This window comes from Lithobates pipiens, unplaced genomic scaffold (assembly GCF_037356315.1).
Source record: "Lithobates pipiens isolate NorthernLeopardFrog02 unplaced genomic scaffold, aLitPip1_a1.2 Scaffold_27, whole genome shotgun sequence".
Lineage (NCBI taxonomy): Eukaryota > Metazoa > Chordata > Amphibia > Anura > Ranidae > Lithobates > Lithobates pipiens.
In genome coordinates this window covers 45,527,152-45,543,954 of record NW_027507788.1, presented here as the reverse complement: position 1 = coordinate 45,543,954, position 16,803 = coordinate 45,527,152, and the positions used below count along the sequence as shown (strand labels likewise).

Genomic DNA, 16,803 nt, shown 5'->3' with positions numbered 1-16,803 from the left:
AAGGGACCTGAACGTCAAAAATCAAAAGTGCCCATTTTGAAGGCTTATATGCAAGTAATTGGGCATACAATAGTTATAAGGGTCCCTGGGGGACATGTATCAATAAAAAAAAAAAAGTTTGTAAAAGATTTCATTTTTAAATGAGCAGTAATTTTTTTTATTTTTAAAGTGGAAGCCTAAAAATGAAAAATTCCTTCCAATATAGTGCCTGGGGGTCCCCTTAGTCTACCTGTAAAGTGGCAGATCTGTACCAACCCTATAGAGGTAATCTTGATGAAAGCAAGTATTGGCCTTGCTGCAAAAAATTACAATGATATGAACCTGTCAAACAGGTGCAGAAAAATTACTCTTTGGGTGTTGGGGGCGCCTTCCCACCGTAACCCGTAACCCTATAGAGGTGCTCTTGATGAAGGCAAAAAAAATTGCAAGGATGTGCACCTGTTAAAACAGGTGCTGAAAAATTGGTCTTTGGGTGTTAATTGTGCCCATGAAACCTATAGCAAAAAGGTTCTTCCAGATAAAATGATTGAACACCCTCCCAGCTAGGCAGTCTCGAAGTCCTGCAGAGATTCCACATCCTAAAAAGACTTAATCAGTGACATCGGCATCAGGGGTTTCATAGCTTCATCAGGGACTTCATCCAGAACGGATTTATTTTTATAAAAGTCAAACAGTCCACGCAGTCTCGGACAGACGCCTTCTATGATCTGTAACGAAACCTCCTGCAGCACTGAATGCCCGTTCTGAAAGCACGCTGGATGCAGGGCAGCCCAACAACTCAATAGCATACTGGGCAAGTTCTGGCCAGTGGTCTATTCTCATGACCCAATAAGTCAGTGAATCGTCAACTGGAAAGCTCTCCGTGTCTGTTTTGGCACAAGGTAATCATCCGTGTGATGCAGGTGCTGCTGATGGGATGTGGAAGCTGATAGCCCTGGATGGCGAGGACTAAAAAAATTCCGAAATGCCTCAGTTAGGCAGATGCCTTCTCCAACGCTCCTCTCTTGACCAACAGAAGACTCAAAACTATGTTTTCTAACGACACTGTAACCTACTGGAGTCAATCATTGTAAATATGTCTCATGAGCTATTTAGAATTGCATTGCTGTGGGACAATTGATCATTTTCTCCCATGTATATTGAAATATGTGCAATGTTGATGTGACTCTGGTTACATACCAGTGAAATCCAGACTAGCCATACAATACCAGCAGTTACATTCAGTGAAACCATTTGTCAAAACAAGCTGATCCAGATATATATAGGCTGTTTACATAACATATACAATTTGGCTCTACCAGAAATCTGCCACTCGCCTAACTGCTTCCTGAACCTTACTGGTCTTTAAATGTGTTGGGTAGCATCACTGTCCAATAGGGAATTTTAGGAGGTAGAAGGGGGCACAGGGCCAAGTTTAACTTTTCCAAGTAAAGTGAAGCTTTGTATATAAGCTACTTGCTTCTCTGAATCCATGTATCATTTTACAATTGGTAAATTTTTCATCATTCAGCTTAGGTTTCACATATTTGCTTTAAATGGAGCATATAGTGATTTTGTAAATATTGTATTTACTATGATATGCACTGAAAAAAGGTTATTACTAGAAAGACCCATTTTTTACTGAGCTAAATAGCTCATGCTTATATTTACACACATAATTGGGTGACTCATCATTTGTCTTCCCCTTACCCTCTCTGCTCTGTTCGGATTGGAGTTTCAAGACAGAGACTGTCAGAAAGCAAACAGCTTCTGCTTTGTTACGGGTGCACTCTGTAATTTGCATACAGATAATTCACATAAATAGTGATATATATAAAATAGTATATATACTGTACTTATATATATTATATAACATAAAATATCAATTTAAAAACAAAGAATAAAACCAAGGGCTCCAAACAATTGTTTTCTTTACGTAGGGAGTGCAACATAATTAGTCCCTGGATGCTAAAAATGTAGTGTTGTTTGGTACAGTCCCTGTTATGAATATGCAGTATATACTGGAGACTTTCCAATCTACTTGGCTCCTCAGAGGAGGTATCGATTTTAGTTATTGAGTACTCTTCTTTCCATAGTGATTATTATTATTATAGTATTAATACATTACCCCTGCTCTCTATATGTAGTCGTTTCTTTTTTTTTTTCATACAGATAATGGAGCGGTTACTACCAAGGACCCAGAAATATCCATCAAAAACACCAATGAGACAGCAAAAGAAGCAGCAGGTAAATGTTTGGTAAAAGTTGATACCATTAAGAAATATACTGGGGAATTCATAAAGAGAGTGTCTCTTTACACCCTTTAGAATCCCATTGTGCCTATGTACAACAAATGTCAGTGCTTGCCCCAAATTCATGTACCTGTTGAAAACAGGTATATGAATTTGGAGCAAGCACTTACATGTTGTCTTGTGGAGGTACACTAAGCCCATAGTGTGCATATGGACACCCTCAGTGTGGCTGAGCTCATGTCCTGTACCTATTACAGACAGTGTAGCGGCCAATACGTTTTGTAGATGGGTGGGAGGTACCTGATGGCCATTCAGAGACCCTAGTTTCCCATCAGGTCCACTTCTCTTGTAATTGACAGCAGGCAGTGGGCAGATTCCATAGCAAGTCGACAGTCTGCCCACTGCCTGCTATCAATCACAAGAAGAGAACGTACCTGATAGAGAATCAGTGTCGCTGAGTGCACATCATGATCACTGGTTGCTAGGAATCTGTTGACTGTGAAGCTGACAGAGCCCTTGACAGCCAGTGAGAGGTGGGGAGGGTAGGGAGTAGCAGTGGAAACACACCACCCTGCTGCACGGGTGTTCAAAAAACAGGCACTCTGCCTGTCTCCGTACACCAATTTAGTTGGTCTTAATTACATTCAGTTTAGTTTTTTATGAACTGGAGATAATTCTTGTTGAAATTTGATGAAGCTGTGGTGCTATTATGAACTATTACGGTCTAAATTTGCCACATGTTTAAAGCTACCAAAACTGGTGGTAGGACTTTTTAAACATTTGGCACAGGTCTTTTTAAAGGTCCATACTGCCTGAAACATGTCTCAAATGTTCTATTTAATTTCACGGCTTAGTTCATTACTGTTTTGAAGTTTGCTGAACCATCTCTCCTGACCACATGAAATTTCTCTTTGGGAATTACTCCAGACTGGAGTTGTAGAAAGGTCATGATGACTAGGGATGAGCCGAACACCCCCCGGTTCGGTTCGCACCAGAACTTTCGAACGGACCCCAAATTCGAACGAACTTTAGAACCCCATTGAAGTCTATGGGACTCGAACGTTCGAAATGAAAAGTGCTAATTTTAACGGCTAATATGCAAGATACTGTCCTAAAAAAGGGTTTGGGGACCTGGCTCCTGCCCCAGGGGACATGGGTCAATGCCTAAAATGTTTTTAAAAATGGCCGTTTTGGCGGGAGCACTGATTTTATTGACAATTAAAGTGAAAAAAAAAAGTGAAATATTCCTTTAAATATGGTGCCTGGGGGGTGTCTGTAGTATGCCTGTGAAGTGCCACGTGTTTCCCGTGTTTAGAACAGTCCCTGCACAAAATGACATTAAACGGAAATAACACCATTTAAAACTGCTTGCGGTTTTAATGTTATATCTGGTTCCTGCAATATGGTTGAAAATCATTGAGAAAAATGGCATGGGTAGCCCTCCCTGCCCATTACCAGCCCCTTTAGGTCTTGTACGCATATTAAGGGGAACCCCGTACCCATATTAAAAAAAGGAAATGCGTGTGGCCCCCAGGCCCTATATACTCAGAACAGCAGTATACAGGCGGTGCAAACAAGACAGGGACTGTGTAGGTTTGTTGTGTTAAGTTGAATCTGTTTGTAATTTTCAACTGGTACATTTTTAAAGTGTAGCTCCAGTCAAAAAAACTATTTTTAAGCTTTTTGGAAAACATAGGGAAGGGTTATCACCCCTGTATAATTTGTTTTGTCGTCCATCTTTTTTAATCTCACTTGCTGTTGTCTCTTTCCGTTTGCAAGTAGGAGATGTTTGTAAATTGGATGTTTGAAAGTAGGGGCCTGCCCTATATGCTCTGCAGAAATGGCGGAACAAGGTGTTGGTTTTGCCACAACATTGTAAGCCCTCAAAGTGACTCTTGGTGGGCGCTGGAGCACCCTGCTGTGAACGATTATATCAAGAATTGTAATTACATGCCATTGTTGAACAGTGGTAGAAAAATTGACCTTTGGTGGTTGTGGTGCTGGTGCCACACTATAAGTCCTCACCGTTACTCTGGGTGGGCACAGGAAGGGGCCCTCCTGTGAAATATTATATCAAGAATTGTAATTACATGTCCCTGTTAAACAGGGGCAGAAAAATGTGGCCTTAGGCACTGCTGCTGGTGCCACCACACTGCAACCTCTCCCATATACTCTAGTTTTATTGCAGGAATTAGCCCTGCTGCAAAGCATTGCATCAAAAATTGTAATTAAACGCCCCTGTTAAACAGGGGCAGAAAAATTGGGCCTTAGGCACTGGTGCTGGTGCCACCACACTGCAACCTCTGCCATATACTCTAGTTTTATTGCAGGAATTAGCCCTGCTGCAAAGCATTGCATCAAAAATTGTACTTAAACGCCCCTCGGTAACAAAGCCACCAGCAGCACTGAAGGTGCGTTCCGAAAGAACGCTGGATGCAGGACAGGCCAGTAGCTCAATTGCATACTGTGCAAGCTCTGGCCAGTGATCCATCCTCAAGACCCAGTAAGCCAGAGGATTTTCGGTGGGAAAGGTGTCCAAGTCTGACCTTGCCCCTAGGTATTCCTGCACCATGTAAATCAGACGCTGGCAATGGTTGCTGGAACCGATCATACCTTGGGGCTGCGGACTAAAAAATTGTCTGAAAGCATCAGTCAGACGGCCACCTTCTCCACCGCTCCTTCTGACCGATGCCTCAGCAACACGTTGTCCAGGACCAGGAGTTTGTAACCTCCCAGTCTCTGGGAACGCGTTGCACAGAGCTTTCTGCAAGGCCTCCCGGAGATGTCTCATCCTCTGCTCCCTCTGCGATGGCAAGATAAGGTCGGCAACCTTACCCTTGTACCGTGGATCAAGGAGAGTGGCCAGCCAGTAATGGTCCCTCTCCTTGATCCGAAGAATACAAGGATCCTTCCGCAGGCTTTGCAGGATCAGGGAGGCCATGCAGCATAGGTTAGCTGAGGCATTCGGTCCGGAGTCCTCTGGGTCACTAAGGACAACATGATCCGCAGCTACATCCTCCCAGCCACGTACAAGTCCACGTGTTTCTTGGGACTGTAAATCATCCCTACAAGACTGCTGCTGCTGCTGCTGATGCTGAGTGCCAGCATCCACCTCCATGCTGACACAATCATCCTCCTCTTCCTCCTCCTCATCCTCTTCCTGTGTGATGGGTGGCACAGCAGGAACACTGTCTGGATAAAGGGGGCCTTGAGAGGCAAGGAAGTCCTCCTCTTCCTGCCTCTGTTCTGCCTCAAGTGCCCTGTCCATTATTCCACGCAGCGTATGCTCCAAGAGGTGGACAAGAGGTACAGTGTCACTGATGCGTGCACTGTCACTGCTCACCATCCTTGTGGCCTCCTCAAACGGTGACAGGACAGTGCATGCATCCCTGATCATGCCCCACTGGCGTGGTGATAAAAAACCAAGCTCCCCTGACCCTGTCCTGGTGCCGTAGTCGCACAGGTACTCATTGATGGCCCTCTGCTGCGTGTGCAGCCGCTGCAGCATGGCCAGTGTTGAGTTCCATCTGGTGGGCATGTCACATATAAGGCGGTTCTTGGGCAGGTTCAACTCCTTTTGGAGCTCAGCCAGCCGAGCACAGGCATTAAATGATCGGCGGAAATGCACACAGACTTTCCTGGCCTGCTTCAGGACATCCTGTAAGCCGGGGTACCTGCCCAAGAACCGCTGCACCACCAGGTTAAGGACGTGAGCTACACAGGGCACATGGGTCAGTTGTCCCTGTCGGAGGGCGGAGAGGAGGTTGGTGCCATTGTCACAAACCACCATTCCTGGCTTGAGCTGGCATGGCGTCAACCACCTCTCGGCCTGCCCCTGCAGAGCTGACAAAACATCCGCCCCAGTGTGGCTCCTGTTCCCCAAACAAACCAGCGCAAGCACGGCATGGCATCGTTTTGCCTGCGTACTTGCGTAGCCCCTGGAACGCCTACGAAGCACTGCTGGTTCTGAGGACAGAGCACTGGAAGAGGCCATGGAGGAAGAAGAAGAGGAGGGGGTGGAGGAGAGAGGTGTGTCACAACCAATAGTAGCATTTTGGAGGCGTGGTGGCGGAACAACCTCCAACACTACTGCACCTTGTCCTGCATCCTTCCCAGCTGCCAGAAGAGTGACCCAATGGGCCGTGAAAGACAGGTAACGTCCCTGTCCATGCCTGCTGGACCATGAGTCAGCGGTAATATGCACCTTACCGCTGACCGCCCTGTCCAGCGAGGCAAGGACATTGCCTTCCACATGCCGGTAGAGAGCCGGAATCGCCTTCCGTGAGAAAAAGTTTGGGGACCTGCCGCTGAGGAACCGCACATTGTACAAACTCACGGAAGGGGGCCGAGTCTACCAACTGAAAAGGCAGCAGTTGAAGTGCTAGCAATTTAGCCAAGCTAGCATTCAACCGCTGGGCATGTGGATGGCTGGGAGTGAACTTCTTTCGCCGGTCCAGCAGCTGGGGCAGGGACATTTGCCTGCTATAATCGGACGTGGGTGTACCGCTAGCAGAGTTCCCGGAAGCACTTGGCTGTGACACACCAAATTCTACACCTTCATTCCTCTCAGAGCAGGTTTCAGAGAGGACTGAAGGTCTAGTGGGGTTGGAGATGCCAGCTGATGAGGAGCAAGGAGAGGTCCGCTTTGTTCTTTGGTGTGGGTCTTTGAGGTACGCTTGCCAACGAGCTGCATGGCAGGTCAACATATGTCTGGTCAAGCATGTTGTGCCCAAGCGGCTGATGTTTTGGCCACGTCAGATACGCTTGAGACATATGTTGCAAATAGCAGCGGTGCGATCTGATGCACTCGTCTCAAAAAAGGCCCACACCAAAGAACTTTTAGAATAACGCGCAGAGGCAGCGCTCTGCACAGGCGGAGCTCTGCGGTGTGATTCAGTTGGTGTGCTGCCCCTAAGCTGGCCCCCGGAGGGCATCCTGCCTCGTTGGACATGTGCCTCCTCCTCCTCCTCCTCCTCCTCCTCCTCTCTCCTTCCAGGCACACACGTGGAGTCAGTGCCCTCATCATCCCCTCCCTCTTCATCACTGTAGCAAACCTGGCAGTATGCTGCAGCTTGTGGAACATGACTGCCAGATTGCTGTCCTTCTTGAGCATCCCCTCTCTCTGCGCTCACGCTACTGCCTTCCTCTAGCTGAGTGTCATCATCAGAGCCCACAAAACACTGGGCATCCTCCTGGAGCATGTACCCAACACTGTGCTCAAAGAGTTCAGGAGACTCAGGAGGACGTGGTGGGTCTAGGGAAGGAGTCACTGATGATGACATTGAGAGGAGGGAAGACAATGCGTTGGCAGCTGCTTTGCTAGTACCCTGAGACTGGGTGAGAGAGGATGAGGAGGATGAAGAGGGCTTGGTCATCCACTCTACCAAGTCATTGGCATGTTGCGGTTCAACATGTCCAGCTGCCGAAAAGGACAAGCGTGTCCCATGGCCACGTGCTGATGACAATGCACTGCGTCCACGACCAGCACTGTTGTCTCTAGACACAGAGCCTGCTTGCCCTCTTTTATCGGCTCGCGCCTGTCTGCCTCTCCTTGCTGGCCTTCCAGACATGGTAATGGCCTGAAGGGAGTTGGGTAAAAAAGCAGTTGGGTAGTGTATATTGTGCTAGAGGCACACAACACCCACTAACTCCTGCAGATGCCTTTATTATAGAACACCAGAGATAAAGGGGTATATACAGATGTATACTGTGCTGTGCTGGAGGCACACACAACTTCCAATAACTCCTGCAGATGGCAAGTGGGCTCAAATAGAGAACAGCTATGTAGGTGGATATAGCGGTATGTACTGGGTACAGAGCACGCAGACAGCACGCACTATCTCCTAACACTACTGACTGCAAGCTCTATTATAAAAGATAGATCACTAGCTATATAGGTGAGGTGAATATAGCGGTGTATACTGCGGTCAGGGCACACAGACAACAACCACTACACAACAGCAAGATCGAAAATCGTCCGAAAACGATCGGTGTGTACTGTGTTGAAGGTACACAGAACACCCACTAACTCCTGCAGATGCCTTTATTATAGAACACCAGAGATAAAGGGGTATATACAGATGTATACTGTGCTGTGCTGGAGGCACACACAACTTCCAATAACTCCTGCAGATGGCAAGTGGGCTCAAATAGAGAACAGCTATGTAGGTGGATATAGCGGTATGTACTGGGTACAGAGCACGCAGACAGCACGCACTATCTCCTAACACTACTGACTGCAAGCTCTATTATAAAAGATAGATTACTAGCTATATAGGTGAGGTGAATATAGCGGTGTATACTGCGGTCAGGGCACGCAGACAATAACCCTTACACAACAGCAAGATCGAAAATCGGCCGAAAACGATCGGTGTGTACTGTGTTGAAGGTACACAGAACATCCACTGCTTCAGACGCCAACACACTACACAAGGCCGCCGCGCTGGCGGCCTTATATAGTGTGGGGCGTGCACTACACAGCCTGAGCTATAATTGGCCACAGGCATCCTGCCTGTGGCCAATCATGGCTCTCCTCGCTGCTGGCGCTGCGATTGGCCAAGCATGCGGGGTCACAGTGCATGCTTGGCCAATCATGAGCCAGCAATGCACTGCGCCATCGCAGTGCATTGTGGGCCGTGAGCGCCACACGAATTTGGCGCGAACGGACCAAAATGTTCGGACTTTGCCGAACGGACGAACAGCCAATGTTCGAGTCGAACGTATGTTCGACTCGAACACGAAGCTCATCCCTAATGATGACCTTGGCTAAGACATGATTATTTTAAATGAATATCCATTTTTATGTTAAGTAAATGTTGATTACAAATTGTTAGAAAATTTGCTGCATCTTATTTTTTGTCTGTAGTCTCTACTGTATGTATTGAAGTTTACCCAAGCTCTACAGTACTGCCATATCTGATATCCATGAGCTGGAGACCAGTGCTCTGGCTGGGGTGTTCAACTCCCAAAGTAACATTTGCTGATCAGATGAAAGCCTGCAACTCAGAGTGCCCTTGTAGAGAAGCTGCTTTGCTAAAATGTGTTTGCATCTGTTGTATCGTGTTTTTATACATGTAGCCAATAAAGGATTTTCTTTGCAAGTGCACTCCGAGGTCCCGGTGTTCTGATAAAAAAGTGTCCACCTATCGGATAGTGTCCGCCCCATACTGCGCAGGCACAGCGTACTGCGCAGGACAAGGAGACTCCGAAAGTCTCTGAAGAAGAACGGCGCCTACGCACTGAGTCCAGGTTGAAGCCCCACCATCCAAGTGGACATATGGTTGCTCATAGTAACAGGGCCCCTCGCGGCCACACTTCGCTCACCACGCTTCGGGCACGGCCACTTGGATGGTGGAGCTTGAACCTGGACACAGTGCGCAGGCGCCGTTTATCTTCGGAGATGTTCGGCTTCTCCTTGTCCCCCCCCCCCCGTACTGCGCAAGCGCAGTACAGGGCGGACACTATCCGACAGGGGACACTATCTGATCGGACACCGGATTTCATTTGATCAGTCTCTACTGTACATGTTTTTACTTTTAAGAAGACATTGCACTCTCACCTTGACCCAAGAACCCATTCCCTTTAAAAGCTTCTACAGTATAGCCAGATGTTTCCAACACACACAAGACATTATACTTACCTAATTCAGCACTATCACTCTGCTTCTCCCCTTTAGTTAAAAATACAATTATTTTCCAAAGCTAATAAGTAAAGGTGGCACATAAGAAAATTAGCACAAAGGAAAACTAATACAAAGAAAGACAGGTACAAAGGAAAACTAGTTGTTCAAAGGAACCAGTGGATTTAACTTATCAGTTTTTTGCACATTGTTACTTCATGTCTAAATATTCAGAATTTGTCTTTCTCATTTCAGAGACCTATATCCATTTCATTCTCATTGCAACAATCCCAGTGCTGACACTGTTTTTGATTTTTATCGGAGTTCTGTGTTGCTGCTTCATAGAAAGAAGGTAAGTTAATTTTCAATATTTAATTTGAATGCCCGGATGTATCTAGGAGGGAGAAGGGTGCAGAAGTAACATGGTGCAAAGGGGTGCAGACAGTACAGAGAACTCCAGAGAAAATATAATGTTAAAAGAGTATAAAAAACATATACCTATAAAGGAGAGTCTGCCAATACTCACTAAAAATTGTATTATTCATTACAGCAACTCAGTATACATACTGTATGTGAGGGTTATATAAGAAAGAGGGGGAAGGAACCTCTTATAGAAGGAACCTCTTTTATAGAATATAAAACATATAGTGTATGTATGTGTGGGTCATGCATGTTTTCTGTTTTCAGAGGGAGGTGTTCCCCTTATTTACTCAAAAAATTTGGTATATATTTTTATGGGTTCAATTGAATCAAAAAGTGCTTGTGCATGGGATTAACTGTTTACAAATTATTTGTATTTTATGCTTATACTCTTATAGGAGTGCCACCATTGGTGGATGAATCGTCCATGGTTTTCATACTCATTCATTCTGGTATTATATATATCATATTATTATTTTCTTTTTGTCACAATATTTCATTTTTGTTTTATAGCTTATATCACTGCTATATTTCTGGTGATTCATATTTATATATACATTTTTTCATTAGGTCATGGATCTTGGTTTCAGTTGTACTTTAACAGAGATAATAAGAATACCAATGCGCTACCAAGTGTAAACAGAATATAATAATAAGTTACGTAACAAATTATAGCAATGGATGCAGCTGCCAATCTCTGTAGTGTCACCACATACAAAAACATACACACACACTATATATATATATATATATATATATATATATACAAAGGTTGGAACGGCGCTAAAACTAGTCACATAAAGTGAAGACATTTATGGAATTAAAACAGTGCTAACAATCTCTCAAATTAATATAAATTCCTCTTATGCCGCGTACACACGGGCGGACTGTATGGCGTACTTAGTTCGTCATACAATCCGACGGACAGTCCGTCGTACTTTCGACTGAACGGACTTGACCACACACGGATGCACAAACAGTCCGTCGAAAGCTTGCGCGATGACATGTACAGCACGTACGACGGGACTAGAAATAGGAAGTCCAATACACAGCAAAGCACCCTTCCACCGTGTAAATCCTTTCTGGGCATGCGCCATTCTTAGTCCGTCGAACTAGCATACTGACGAGCGGATTGTCCGCTGAAACCAAAGTACGACGGACAGAATTTCGAAAAATCCGAAATTCTTAGTACGCCGGACTGCACGCTGAAAAAGTCCGCTGAAGCCCACACACGAGCGGACTGTCCGCTGAAATGTGTTTCGACGGACTAAGTACGCCATACAGTCCGCCCGTGTGTACGCGGCATTAGTTGTGAAAATACTGTAGATATACAAATGTGCAGTAGAGAAACATGCAAAATTCAAAATGTTATATATCAAAGTCCAGAAAAAATTTATAAAAATAATCAATTGTGGTGAATCCAAGTCCAGTGTAAATGATGATGGTATGGCAAATAAAAGTCTATATCAATAAATACTGTGATCCAGTGAAATCAAATAGTGATTCAAAAGAGGCGCTTAATTCCAACACCGACAATCCAGCACTGTGTGCGGTGGCCGCTCACCTTATAATGAATAACGTGCTCTCAAAAACTCATCAACTGGTGAAGATCATCTCGTGGTAGATGGAACTCAGCTCGCACATGAAATGGAAATAAGGATCTCCATAGTGTAATAAGTTAATACAACTTTATTAAAACAACGTAGTAACTTACATCTAAAATTGCAGATAAGCATGTAGAGCACCGTGACCAAGGGGTCACGCAACGATATATATCGTGGAACAATTCCGAACTTCCAGTCTTGGCCAAAGACCGGAAGTGGCGTCACCCGGCTTCTCACGGCGCATTGCGTCACTGACATGTGACTTTATCATTGTTTTAATAAAATTGTGTTAACTTATTACACTTTGGAGATCCTTATTTCCATTTCATGTGCAAGCTGAGTTCCATCTACCATGAAATGATCTTCCCCAGTTGATTCTTTGAGAGCGCATTAATATTCATTATAAGGTGAATGGCCACTGCATACAGTGTTGGATTGTCGGTGTTGAGATTGAGAACCTCTTTTGAATTACTATTTGATTTCACAGGATCACAGTATTTATAGATATAGCCTTTTTTTGCCATACCATCATCATTTACACTGGATTTGGATTCATCACAATTATTTTTATTTCTTATTCATTTTTTTCTGGACTTTTTGATAAATCACACTTTGAATTTTGCACATTGCATGTGTCTTTACTACACATTTGCATTTCTACATTATTTTCGCAACTAAAGCCCAGATTTTCTGTTGATTTTTTTCCTTCAGGTTTACCAAAACCATATAATATGAGGTCCAACCTTTGGAGTTTCAATATGTATGCAATTAGGCATACTTACTTGCACTACATGGTTTTGGTAAAACTGAAGACAAAAATCAGCAGAAAATATGATAGTGTTTATGGGGCTTAAGAAGTATTTATATTATTTTGAGATATTGTTAGTACTGTTTTAATTTTATTAATCTCTTCACCTTATGTGACTAGATTTAGCGCCGTTCCAACCTTTGTATATATTTAGTTATGTTTTGTTTAGACTTCCCTTTCCCTTTTTGATTTGGATCTTCTCCTCCTTTTCCCCCTTTTTTTTTTCTTTATGAAGTGGGATTATCTTGACATTTTTACTTTATGTCATTTGGGTATTTGTATGTATGCATTTGCATTACTAATCAAATGGTCACTTCTAACTAAGGCGGGGGGGGGGGGAGGGGCTTTATTGACATTGCCCTACACCTGTGCAGGTGTGGGAGGGATTATTTAAGGATAGCATAGCATTACTGGGTTATGAATAAGCACAGCATACTTGTGGGAAATGCTTCAACCTCTGTACCTGCTATTGTCCTGTGTGATTTATGTTGGTTTCCTGTTGGGACATTACAATAAAAGGACTTTGATTGTCATGGTGTGCAGCCACTTGTTTGGCTATATGTACTCTATGGAAGCGAGCCGGGGCTAACACCCATATATGGAGTCCACACAACTTGATGTTCTCACCTGGAGCAGCACATCTCTAACTTTACTGCCCTTAATTTACACTTTAGACTTGAGGCTTGAGACTAATTACAGGCTATATCTCTAAATGAATGGTTTGGAATTACCATTACATGACAGAAGCTGATTATGACCTAAAATATTTAAACGAGGGGACGGTAGAAAGAGGAGGTGTGACAGTGTGAGAGGTTCAGCACACATATGAAATTCACTATTTCGGAGTATCCAGCATTGTGTAGCTCTGCTATAGTAGCCTTTAATCACCACAGTTTTGTAATTCAGGCATGCTGACATGGTTGAAATGTAAATACTCCATAGCTGTCCATAGCTGTCTGTGTGTTGGCAATCAAATTCTGCACTCAAAGTTAGTGTTTATGTGGTTGATCGAGTTACAGCTGTATGAATGTCACAACGGATAAATGAATTGATTCATTGGTTTGCACTAAAGATTGCCAACATGTTTAGGGGGCAGCAGGGGCGTACTGACCATTCGGCTACTCGGGCAGTGCCCGAGGGCCCTGGGCCACTAGGGGGCCCCATCAGGGTTGCCAGCCTTAGTAAAACCAGGGACACTATGTAAAAAATCTTTTTTTTTTTTTTTACATCTGTCTCTGTAATGTCCCTTACCGACATCCTTTTGGTCTAAAAATCCTGAGATTATAGCTGCCCCACCTCTCTAGTACCTTCTCAGCCAACAGAAACATGTCTGTGTATACTGGGTGTACATGTCTGTGTATACTGTGTGATTGTATACTGTGTGTGTGGCCCCATAATCTCTGATTGCCTGGGGGCCCCATAATCTCCTATGGCCCGGGGGCCCCATGAGTTGTCAGTCCGCCCCTGGGGGGCAGGAAATATTTCCCCTTCATTAGGGCTTCAGTTAAACAGATAAATGTGAATTAATTCAAAATAGGGCTTTCCTGTGGAAATCTATATAAGGGAGATTATTGCTGGACCAGGAGAGTTACTAGCAAGCAGCATCTGCATGAACAACAGTACAGAAATAATCAAGTTTCTGATGTAAAGTTAAGCCCTGATGAAGGGGAAGTGTTTTCACTTTCATTGGCTATCACTTAGTGCAAACCAAGAAATTATTTTGGGCTCTTCTCTCATTTGGTCGGGCACTCCTTCAGTTGGTACATATTTTTATACCGGATGCAGGGCCGTCTTTAAGGCAGGGCAAAAGGGGCAGCTACCCTGGGCCCTGTCATTGTTGTGGGGCCCAAATCAGCTGCCTCATACTTGCCAACTATCTCAGTTTAAATTCCCTTGTACTTTGAAGTTTTAGTAATGTGCTGTGTGCCAATATCTCAGTGTGAACTGAGATATTATTGCTGCCCAGCTCTGCCTTATTGTTGTGCACAGGTGACTCACCTGCAAACCCTGTGTTTACATGTAAATAAACGGCGGCCAGTGGTATTAATATGTAAATAAAGGTGGCATTCATATGTAGATCACCCCCCCTGCAGTGAGGAGATGATGTGCTGTAACCTCTAGCAACCCATCAGTGAGCAGTATTACTGTACAGTAATCTCTAGCAACCAATTAAGCAGAAATCATTTGCGTAACCTCTAGCAACTAATCAGTGAGCCGTAATGATCGCAATTCCTGCCTGAACAGATGCAGTAAACTGATTTTAAGTCTAGCTGCTATTTATTTTATGTCTCAGAGCAGGTGGAGAGTGAAATTGCATGGGGGGGGGGGCAAGAAAAATTTTGCACAGGGTCCAATCAATATTAAAGATGGCCCTGACCGGATGTTCATGTTCATGTCATAGAGGCACCAAAGGTAGGCTATTTTCATATTTTCTGGGTATTGACTGCTCTTGCATCTAGAGCACCATTATAGGAAACCAGGTGAAGTCATGTCACTTGCATTCCCTAGAGGGAAGTGGTTCTCAGGGCTTTTAGCAGGAGATTGTGTGGTAGGGACTACAGTCATATTATGGCGCCTTCTGTAAAACAGACCTGCCAATTTATCTACTTGTATAATATTCTGATAATCACACATACTACACTAACATGTAATTCTGATTGTTCCTCAAGAAAACAGCAAAGAAGCGAAACAGCCGTTAAAGAGCCCAGCTTCTGGATGTCCACACACAGAAGGAACAGCCCTAACCTGGAGATCTACAACGTCATAAAGAAGCAGATGGATGCAGACTTAGCAGGAACAAGGCCAGAAATCCGCAATACTTCTTTTCGGGTGCCCTCTGGGGAGATCTCACCTATAGACAATCTCTCTGGTGAATATGATAATATGGCAGGAAACCATTCAGAGAGTGGCTTTGTAACACTAGCCAGCACAGAAAGTGGCTTTGTCACCAATGAACTGTATGAGCTCTGTAACGACAGGTATGGGAGAAGCACTGAATCTGGCTGGGTTGAAAATGAAATCTATGGATATTAGATGAGAAACAATGGACTAAATACATCACAATGCAAGATGTTTTAAATGCAGACAATGTTCCAACAATAATCCGAAGAAAATGACTGACTATGATTCTGCAATTTTTTATGAAACAAAATGCATCATGGAATTCTGCATCTGAAAATAGAAGCATTCTCTATTTGCTGCAATGGATTTGCATTAAATTTGAATGGTTTCCAAGTGAAAAAAATTGCTGTCTGTTAACATGTCATGCATGAGCAAACACTCTTACTTTAGTTTTACTAAAATAATTAATTGTGGAAATTTCAACTGCAACTTGCCATTTCACCACTAGATGTCACTACTTACAAAGAAACAAGGAAAGATTTGCAAGCGCAGTCTTTAAACCCGCTAACTGCACAATTAATTGTACATTTATCTTTTACTGGGTTAAGCCAATGGAACAAAGCTACCTCAAATGAAAACTCCAGTCTAGCAAAACAGATTCTCAGTGAAGCATTATTTTAGTTTATTTTGGTAATATTGGATGGTTGCATATACTATACACATCTTTAAAAAGCATTGTTCGGATGTAAAAATAAAAGATGGTTCCTAATTAACTGCAAATGTGCACATTTCACAGTTTGCAAAAGTTCGATCACCAAAACAAACATGTTAAGTGACAATACCCTTGAACAGTGTTTCCCAGACTCTATCTTTCCCAGACTATCAAGTCTAATCTTGATAAATAACACTGACCTTCTGTAAACTTATTGTATAACAAGGTTCTCGCTTAACCCAGATAATGAACTACACTTATTTGCTCCCTTTTGGTCTGTTAATTATGAAATGCTACCCTTGAAGGAGCTGCTGGAAATTTTCCAGGTTCCTTTCCAAGTAGATTGCCCCACAGCCAGACACACCATTACAGTCACTCTTTGCCTCAAAAAACAGTCTAGGCATGGTCTTTTTTGTTGTTTTTATTTTTGGAGTAACTGGAATAGGGTTGAGGAAATTGAGTAGATACTCCAAAAAAAAAAAGAGAACTATGTGCATGTTAAGGACAGTAAACTCCTTTCTTAAAAGCTGAAGCAGAAGTCCTTGCATATAGCAAATCATGGACTTGGC

General features: G+C 43.7%; 1 protein-coding gene across 3 annotated transcripts in view; it reads left to right on the top strand.

Annotated features, from left to right (window-relative positions):
• The window catches only part of LAYN (layilin), a 104,440-nt gene extending 88,138 nt beyond the window's left edge, over positions 1-16,302 (top strand). For all 3 annotated transcript variants that reach the window (XM_077456937.1, XM_077456935.1, XM_077456938.1), the window contains 3 exons: positions 2,152-2,226; positions 10,105-10,201; positions 15,351-16,302. In XM_077456937.1, coding sequence (XP_077313063.1) covers positions 2,152-2,226; positions 10,105-10,201; positions 15,351-15,714 — 536 coding nt within the window. In that variant the 3' untranslated portion in view covers positions 15,715-16,302. The remainder of the gene's footprint in view (positions 1-2,151; positions 2,227-10,104; positions 10,202-15,350) is intronic.
• The last annotated feature ends 501 nt before the right edge of the window (positions 16,303-16,803 follow it).